This window comes from Ascaphus truei, chromosome 20, assembly GCF_040206685.1.
Source record: "Ascaphus truei isolate aAscTru1 chromosome 20, aAscTru1.hap1, whole genome shotgun sequence".
In the NCBI taxonomy this organism is placed as follows: Eukaryota; Metazoa; Chordata; class Amphibia; order Anura; family Ascaphidae; genus Ascaphus; species Ascaphus truei.
The window spans coordinates 29,697,079-29,706,904 of NC_134502.1; the positions used below are offsets into that span (position 1 = coordinate 29,697,079).

The window sequence follows — 9,826 nt, forward strand, 5'->3', positions numbered from 1 at the left end:
ATAATATATATATATATATAATAACTATAATATATATACACATATATAATAGCTGTATTTGCATATTTGCTTTCCTGTGGAGGGTTTTTGTCACTTTTTTTACTCACCATAACTTAACTCAGTATTATGGTATAGCCTATCCCATAGCCTCTTATGCATATCCAGTTAAAATCAACCCCACACTGATGAGACCCATCAAGGTCGAAACAGCTGTCTGTGGGTGGTTTTCTGGGTATGCACCTTAACCCTGGCTGTGCTCAAAGCTGTGACCATGCAGCAAGCTTAAGCGTATAGGGAACCATGTTAAATATGGTTTTTGAGGCAAAAAGTGACACTGTGTGCTCATTTGCATGTCATTTCCCAGAATCCCTTGCTGCAGTGGAAGTGCTGTATGCTGGGTGATAATGGGGAAAGGCGGGGTTGCAGACCTGCCTAAGACATGCAGATGAGCATACAGCTGTATTTGCATATATATATATATATATATATATATATTATAGTTATATTACAGTTATATTGTTACATATTAAGGGAAATAAAAAACCTCAGTGAAATATTCAGTATACGTCAATCATAAGGAAAAACATTTCCTTCTTGACTCTATTTGTAGCATTGACCATCAGATTTCTCTTTGGATTAACACCTTACCTATGTTTAATTTGGCAAGTCTCTGTACAGCATTCTTTCTAAAAAGATATATAACCTTCTCTGAAAGTGTTCCACTGTATCTGCCATCACAGTCTCCATGGGAAGGGCATTAAGTAGACGTATATCTCTCCCGGTGAACGAGACCTGTTTAGCTCTGTTTTGTTTCTCTAGTTTTCTTGCTAACCAGTTTCCAGAAGGCTGCCCTAATCTCCTGGCTCCTCAGGCTGTATATTATCGGATTACAAAATGGGGTCACCACAAGGTACAGCAAAGATAGGACTTTATTGAGATTGACCGTGTGTCCTCTTGATGGGACCTGATATATGGTTATCAACGTTCCATAGAATAATGACACAACAGTCAGGTGGGAACTGCAGGTGGAGAAGGCTTTCTGTCTCCCACTGGTGGAAGGGATCCTGAGGATGGTGAGGAAGATACTGACGTAAGTTACAATGATGAAGATAAATGAGAAGAAGGTTATAGGAACAGAGACAACAACATGCTCCAATTTCAAAAAGGAGGGGTCCAGGCAGGACAACTCTAGAAGGGGATCAAAATCACAGAATACGTGGTCAATTACATTGGGGCCACAGAATTGCAACATACCTAGCTGAGTAGCAATAAATAGTGTGATTGTGAATCCTAAGACCCAAGACCAGAAAACTAGATGATACTGGAGCCGGATTTCCATAATGGAGGTATAACGCAATGGTTGACAGATGGCCAAGTATCGGTCATAGGACATCACTATAAGCAGTAAGCACTCTGCAGCTGCTGAGACACCAAAGATATAAAATTGAGTCATGCAGCCAATAAAAGAAATGGTGGCTCCTTCTCCCAATATACCATGGAGCATTTTGGGGACAATATTTGTTGTAATCAAGATGTCAGTTGTAGATAGATGGCTGAGGAAGAAGTACATGGGAGAGTGGAGTTTGTGACTGGTTGACACCAACACAATGATCAGGAGGTTTCCAGTTAATGTCATCATGTAAATCCCGAGAAACAGAAAGAAGACGGGAATCCTGAGGCTATGAAGATCCTTAAATCCCAGGAGGAGGAATTCTGTAACTCTTGTCTGGTTCTCCACACGCATTGTGATCAGATCCTTCCCCCTTCCTGTAATATGCCAAAGGGAAAGAAGTTATAGGGAGTCTGTCCAGTAACGGATAATAGCCCTGATGCTAGTGCCACAGTAGCAATCATTTGGCCCAAATCTGACTCCAATGCCCTCATTGATGCCAATTACTGTGTCATTCATATAACTCTGCAAGGGGCTATAAATGGTTAACCATAGCCCCAAAAAGTGTGCTGAGCTATAGCACGCCTCAGCTCCCATCCATATGAAGCTAAAGCTTAGCACCCTTTGTGGACCGAGGTCCATAAAATGTATCACAGGTTGGTGAAGAGACCAATTTTGGTCACACAGTTACAAAGCATTTATTTAACAAATGTAATGTACATTTTAATAGTTGATAGAAAGAAAATCAATTAAATACAGTGCGGGCATAGCTTGCATAAAACTAAAAAAGAGGGAACGTTAATTAACCTCAACACGGACCCACTGGAAAAAAGATAGAGAAGAGGAACATAATAATAATAATAATAATAATATAATATTCAAGGACTCCATTTCCACAGGCTCAGTACCACAAGATTGGCGTAAAGCAGATGTGGTGCCTATATTTAAAAAGGGAGCTAGATCACAACCGGGGAATTACAGACCTGTAAGCCTGACATCAATAGTAGGGAAGCTACTTGAAGTTTTAATACGGGGTAATATTCAGGAATACCTAATAGAAACTAAAATGATTAGTAATAATCAGCATGGATTTATGAAGGATAGATCTTGCCAAACTAACCTTATTTGTTTCTTTGAGGAGGTAAGTAGGAATTTAGACCAGGGTAATGCAGTTGATGTGGTCTACTTAGATTTTGCAAAGGCTTTTGTTTTGGTTCCACACAAGAGGGTGGTGTACAAAATAAAGCAAATTGGACTCTAATAATATATGCACCTGGATTAAAAACTGGTTGAAGGATAGACAACCGAGGGTTGTCATAAATTGAACTTTTTCAGGTTGGGCTAAAGTTGTGAGTGGAGTACCTCAGGGATTGGTACTGGGACTCCTGCTTTTTAACTTGTTTATTAATGACCTTGAGGTTGGCATAGAGAGCAAAGTCTCCATCTTTGCTGATGACACTAAATTGTGTAAGGTTGTAGAATCAGAGCAGGATGTAATTTCTCTTTAGAAGGACTTGGAGAGACTGGAAACGTGGGCAGGTAAATGGCAGATGAGGTTTAATACAGATAAATGTAAGGTTATGCATTTGGGAATATTTAAAACCAGAGACATAACATAAAACACAGACAAAGCTCAGTGCACATCCAGAAAAACTTATATACGGTACAGTGCTTAAATATACATGTATAAATAACTAATAAATAAAATGGTCTTTTAGTTTAACATTTTGGCCAAATTGTTGTAAGCCCTTGAGCCAACTACACGGCAGACCACGTTTCAAGGGTACCTAACACTAATATAGATTCTTAATAACCTGTGCATTGCCAGGAAGAATGATTTATAATAAATCTGTCAATATAAGTTGCAAAAGTTCTAAGTCTGATTGAAGCTTTTATTGACCTGTACATTACCAGGAAAAGCACTCTGTATTAGATTTGTCACAATCATACTGCAAGCAAGTTCCCCTGAGAGTGGGTGATGCCATGGAGTGAGCTTTTAACCATTTAAATGTGGGAGGGAGTGAGCTTCAATTGGATAGGAGGTTGCCACCCTCCAATCAGCCAAGACTAGCTGAACAAGAATTATAAAACATACAGAACACCTACAAGCTCATATTGAACCCCCAAAATACACACAACATATATATAAGCATATAAGTTTCACAGAGGAGTGCTACTGAGCTTGCCATGCTTCAATCAGACTTAGAACTTTTGCAACTTATATTGACAGATTTATTATAAATCATTCTTCCTGGCAATGCACAGGTTATTAAGAATCTATATTAGTTTTAGGGACTCTTGAACGTGGTCTGCCGTGCAGTTGGCTCAAGGGCTTACAACAATTTGGCCAAAATGTTAAACTAAAAGACCATTTTATTTATTAGTTATTTATACATGTATATTTAGGCACTGTACCGTATATAAGTTTTTCTGGATGTGCACTGAGCTTTGTCTGTGTTTTATGTTATGTCTCTGGTTTTAAATATATATATTGCCATGCTCAGTAGCACTCCTCTGTGAAACTTATATGCTTATATAAATATGTTGTGGGTATTTTGGGGGTTCAATATGAGCTTGTAGGTGTTCTGTATGTTTTATGCATTTGAGAAGCAAGAATAAACAGGCGACTTACCAATAAAATGGGGATAAATTGGGGGAATTCTTAATGGAGAAGGATTTAGGAGTGCTTGTAAACAGCAGGCTTAGCAATAGTGCCCAATGGCAGGCAGTAGCTGCAAAGGCAAACAAGCTCTTAACTTGCATTAAACGGGCAATGGATGGAAGGGAAGTAAACATAATTATGCCCCTTTATAAGGCATTAGTAAGACCACACCTTGAATATGGAGTACAATTCTGGGCACCACTCCTTGGAAAAGACATTATGGAATGAATTCCATAATAGCCACCAAATTAATAAAGGGGATGGACAATCTAATTTATGAGGAGAGGCTAGCTAAATTAGATTTATTTACATTAGGAAAGAGGTGTTTAAGAGGGGATATGATAACTATATACAAATATACTGTATTTGGGGACAATACAAGGAGCTTTCAAAAGAACTATTTATCCCACGGGCAGTACAAAGGACTCAGAGGCATCCCTTAAGGTTGGAGGAAAGGATATTTCACCAGCAATAAATTTTTTATGGATTGACTGATTAGTGCCGGGACCTCAGCTCTTTGTGTGGCTTTATTCTGACTTTCCCTCACTAAATTGGGTTATGCTTTGTCTAAGTCAGGAAAGGGTTCTTTACAGTAATGACAGTTATAATGTGGAATTCATTACCCATGGAGACTGTGATGGCAGATACAATAGATTTGTTTAAAAAAGGTTGGACATCTTTTTAGAAAGGAAAGGTATACAGGGATATACCAAATAAGTAAACATGGGAAGGATGTTGTTCCAGGGAGAAATCTGATTGCCAATTCTTGCAGTCAGGAAGGAATTTATTTTTCCCCTTATGAGATATCATTGGATGATATGACACTGGGGTTTTGTGTTTGCCTTCATTTGTATCAATATACTGTAAATACGGTGTGACAGAAACCAGGGGATGGTAATAAATTCCGTATATAGGGCTCCCAGGATACTAGACAGTTTCTATCCTGTTTGGCCTGGGAGTGCAGCCTTATAATACATACACTCCATCCCACAGTTTGGCAAGCGCTGGAACTGAGGGATGAGAGATCCAGACCAGAGTTTGTCTGCTGCCTGATTTCTGTCACCTGTCATGCTAATTAGGAATCAGGTATGAAAGACTGATTTCCTGTTTGCTCTGGTCTCCCCACAAGAGCCAGGAGGCTGGAAGGCTGCTGAACTACAGAGGGGAGAAGCCTCTTCCCCAAACAGGTTCAATCTTTCTGTTCATTTGTGTAAGACTGCAAAAGTACCGTGTTTTGATGTTGGAAGTGGAAAAGCCACTTCCAACCCTGAGTCAGGGATATCTAAGTTAAGTTATCGCTCAGGTGAGAAGCTTTTGTTTTGATCTGTTTTCTGTTGTATGCACTGTGGCAGTCTCAGTGCCTGGGACTGAATAAACCAGGCATAGCCTGTTTAAAGGAACAGTACGTGACGCCTCATCATTTAACCTACCCTAAAAGACCGTGTTCTAAACAGTCCCGGACAAACGACGGAGCCCCGGAGTCTGCCGTTTGTCACATATGGTGGAGAATGCGGGCAGAGCACTAGGGGGTCTGCGGGTTGAAGAACTTTGAAAAAAAAAAAAGTTTTTTTCATCCTCTGCAAACAAGATGGAAGACGTGGTGGGTGCACTGGTACGCAATGTCGCTGCCCAGAAAGACACGAATGAAACCCAGCAACAGCTGTTAATAGCCCAGCAAGAAACTAATGCAAACCAGCAGCAGACGAATGCAGCCCAGCAACAGCTGCTAATAGCCCAGCAAGAGATTAATGCCAACCAGCAACAGGTGAATGCCAACCAGCAACAGGCGAATGCAAACCAGCAACAGACGAATGAAGCCCTGCAAAACGCGAATGCAAACCAGCAAGAGACAAACCGCTTGCTGAGAGAGGAGCAACAGCGGTTCGCTCAGGGCTTACAGCAGGAACTCGAGATCCTGAGGGGGACTATCAGTAACCTTCCACTGGCAGTGGCAGCCCCAGTTCCGAAAATGACCAGGGCAAGCCACTACCTTCAGAAGATGGGACCCTCGGATGATGTGGAAGCCTATCTTCTCACGTTTGAACGCACGGCACAGAGAGAGGGATGGCCAGAAGCTGAGTGGGCTGGTCTAATCGCACCCTTCCTAAGCGGCGAACCCCAGAAGGCTTACTTTGATCTAGAGCCAGCCGAAGCTAACGTCTATGCAAAAAATTGAAGTTCGAGATCCTCGCCCGCCTCGGCGTAACCACGGCTGTTCGCGCCCAAAGGTTTCACGCATGGTCCTTCACGATGGATAAAGCCACCCGAAGCCAGATGTATGACCTCATCCACCTCGCCCGGAAGTGGCTACAACCCGAGATCAACTCAGCCAGCCACATCGTGGAACGGTTGGTCATGGACCAGTTCTTGAGGAAACTTCCCTCTGCCTTACGCCGTTGGGTCAGTCGGAGTGACCCCCACAATGCGGATGAGCTTGTGGCCCTCGTAGAAAGGTACAATGCAGCAGAAGAGCACCCGCAACCCACAGTCGTGGAGCAACCCCACTACCCGAGGTTCCAGGACTCTTCCAGAGACGGTAAAAGGGTACCGGGGTTAAGGGGCGCTGAAGAGCGGCGACCACCTTCACGCAGCACCAGCAACAGTGGTTCGCACACTAAGGGCAATAGCCAACATGGGGAGCCGGGAAAAGGCTCTAAGTGGGACACAGACTATGTACCTAAATGTGTAAATTGTCATGAGAGGGGCCACACAGCAAAAATCTGCCCACTAAATGATGAGCCCATGCAATGCAACAGCGTGGAACCTTATTCGCTGTTGTCCCAATGTATGGGCCCTAGCCCAGAGGACCCCTTGAATAACCATCTGTGGGCATTTGTAAAGGTTAATGGTAAGAGGGTTCGGGCACTTCTTGACTCTGGGAGCATGGTCACACTAGTGTCCGAATACCTCTTGCCCATTAAGAAGAAACAGGGAAACAGTTCACAAAGAGTGGCAATTTGTTGTATACATGGGGATAATCATGAATATTCCACTGTTGATGTTTTTTTTGAAACAGAGTTTGGTTCTTTAGATTTCAAGGTGGGTATTGTACCCAAACTGGCACATGATGTGTTAATAGGGACCGACTTTCCCCATTTTCTAAAAATGTGGTCCCCCGCTCAGAATAGCGCCCAGAGTTCAATAGTGGACCATAACGAAGTATTAGAAGAAACAAATCCTTTCCCTTTTTCAGAAATGGAGGTTGACGAGGGCCCAAATAAGAAGGGGGAAAAGGAGGAGTGCTGTAAAATTCCCTTCCCCATCACTACTTTGGTAGGGAATACCCCAAATCAAGATGTTGAGCAGACACTTACCAACCCAGAACCGGATAAGACCCTCGCTGACCTAGAGGTCAGTCCTGGGAGTTTTAAGAAGGCCCAGTGGGAGGACCCCACATTAGCGGTAGCAAGGGGAAATATACGGGACCAGAATAGTACTCCTGGCCAACCAGATAGGTCACTTGCTTACCCCTACTTCGAGGTAGAGAACGACCTAGTATATCGGGTTGATAAAAGGAAATCAGTTACAACTAAACAATTGTTGGTACCACGGACATTCCGTAACGTAGTATTACACCTCGCACATAGTCATCCATTGGGGGGACACCTAGGGGTGGAAAAGACAAAAGAAAAGGTTCTCCGAAGCTTCTATTGGCCTGGGGTTCTGGCAGAAATTACGAATTATTGTTCCTCATGCCCAGAATGTCAGATCACCGCCCCGTTCAAGGCGTACCGCAGCCCATTGGTACCCCTTCCCATAATAGAGGTACCATTTGACCGGATTGCTATGGATCTAGTAGGACCCCTAATAAAGTCTGCTAGGGGACATCAGCATATATTGGTAATATTAGATTATGCCACCCGATATCCGGAGGCAGTTCCCCTACGTAGCACCTCAGCTAAAAACATAGCAAAAGAGTTAGTAGTTCTGTTTTCCCGGGTCGGGATTCCTAAAGAGATTCTATCTGACCAGGGAACACCATTTATGTCCCAAGTAACGAAAGAGCTATGTAAACTCCTAAAAATCAAGCATCTCAGAACCTCAGTCTATCATCCACAAACAGATGGTTTAGTGGAAAGGTTCAATAAAACCTTAAAGAGCATGTTACGGCGGGCGGTTGATAAAGATGGGAAAAACTGGGATTGTTTGTTACCGTACCTGTTATTTGCCATTAGGGAAGTTCCCCAATCATCCACAGGCTTCTCCCCGTTTGAACTATTGTATGGCCGACACCCAAGGGGCTTACTGGATATAGCCAAAGAGACTTGGGAACACGAGGTTACCCCTTACAGAAGTGTAATAGAGCATGTTGCCCAGATGCAGGACCGCATTGCTGCAGTCCTACCCATAGTGAGGGAACACATGGAGAAAGCTCAAGAAGCACAGAGGAATACATATAATAAGGGTGCTAGGGTCAGAATTTTTTCTCCAGGTGATAGGGTACTAGTTCTGGTTCCCACCGTGGAGAGTAAATTCCTTGCTAAATGGCATGGGCCATATGAGGTCTTGGAAAGAGTGGGAGAAGTAAATTATAAGGTAAGACAGCCAGGTAGGAGGAAACCTGAGCAAATTTACCATATAAACCTACTCAAGCCCTGGAAAGATAGAGAAGTCTTATTAACCCTAGTACCCCCAGGTCCGTCAGAGAATCAAGAAACTGACCCAGAGGTTAGCATAGCTGAAACCCTGTCTGTTCATCAGAAACGAGAGGTTCAGAATTTAGTGAAAAGAAACAAAGAAATCTTCTCTATACGGCCAGGTAGAACTAGCGTAATTGAACATGACCTAGTCTCTGAACCGGGGGTCCGAGTTAACCTTAAACCGTACCGAATCCCAGAGGCCAAAAGAAAGGCTATAAGTTTAGAGGTTAAAAAAATGCTAAAACTAGGTGTAATTGAGGAATCCCAAAGTGGGTGGAACAGCCCTATAGTCTTAGTCCCAAAGCCAGATGGTACAACAAGGTTTTGTAATGACTACCGGAAACTAAACGCGGTGTCAAAATTTGATACTTATCCTATGCCCAGGGTAGATGAACTTGTAGAGAGACTGGGCAAAGCCCGATATCTCACAACCCTAGACCTAACAAAAGGGTACTGGCAGGTTCCCCTCACAGAAAGGGCAAAAGAAAAGACAGCCTTCTCAACCCCAGACGGCCTCTTTCAGTATAAGGTGTTGCCTTTTGGCTTACATGGAGCTCCCGCCACATTCCAAAGAATGATGGATAAAATTTTAAAACCACATGCTCGGTATGCTGCCGCCTACCTGGATGATGTGGTAATCCATAGTGAAGATTGGCAATCCCACCTTCCAAAGGTCCAAGCTGTGCTTGACGCAGTCCGGTCTGCTGGACTAACTGCTAACCCCGCTAAATGCACTATTGGTCTGGAGGAGGCCAAGTATCTGGGATATTCTATTGGCAGAGGTTTACTCAAACCCCAAACACTCAAAGTGGAGGCGATACAAAATTGGCCAAGGCCAGTTACAAAAAAACAAGTAAGGACCTTTTTGGGGTTAATTGGGTACTATAGAAGGTTTATTCCCAATTTTGCAACTAAGGCAACCCCACTAACTGACCTCACAAAAGCAAGAGGACCGCTAATGGTAAAGTGGTCCCCCGAAACCGAACAGGCCTTTAGAAGCCTGAAAGAAGCTCTCTGTGCCCAACCAGTGTTGGTCACACCTGACTTCTCCAAAGAGTTCGTAGTCCAAACCGACGCATCTGAGGTAGGGCTGGGGGCGGTACTCTCCCAGGAGTCTCAAGGTGAGGAGCACCC

General features: G+C 43.3%; 1 protein-coding gene across 1 annotated transcript; it reads right to left on the reverse strand.

Moving 5' to 3' along the window:
* Positions 1–647: 647 nt before the first annotated feature.
* Positions 648–1,761, reverse strand: LOC142471404 (olfactory receptor 11A1-like). Its single transcript, XM_075578209.1, has one exon. It carries the CDS (start codon positions 1,742–1,744, stop codon positions 797–799), a length of 948 nt encoding a protein of 315 aa, XP_075434324.1. The 5' UTR covers positions 1,745–1,761; the 3' UTR covers positions 648–796.
* Between the last annotated feature and the right edge of the window lie 8,065 nt (positions 1,762–9,826).

Coding starts and splice junctions, on each gene's coding strand:
- LOC142471404 (XM_075578209.1), bottom strand. CDS start 1,744: ATGCGTGTGGAGAACCAGACAAGAGTTACAGAATTCCTCCTCCTGGGA.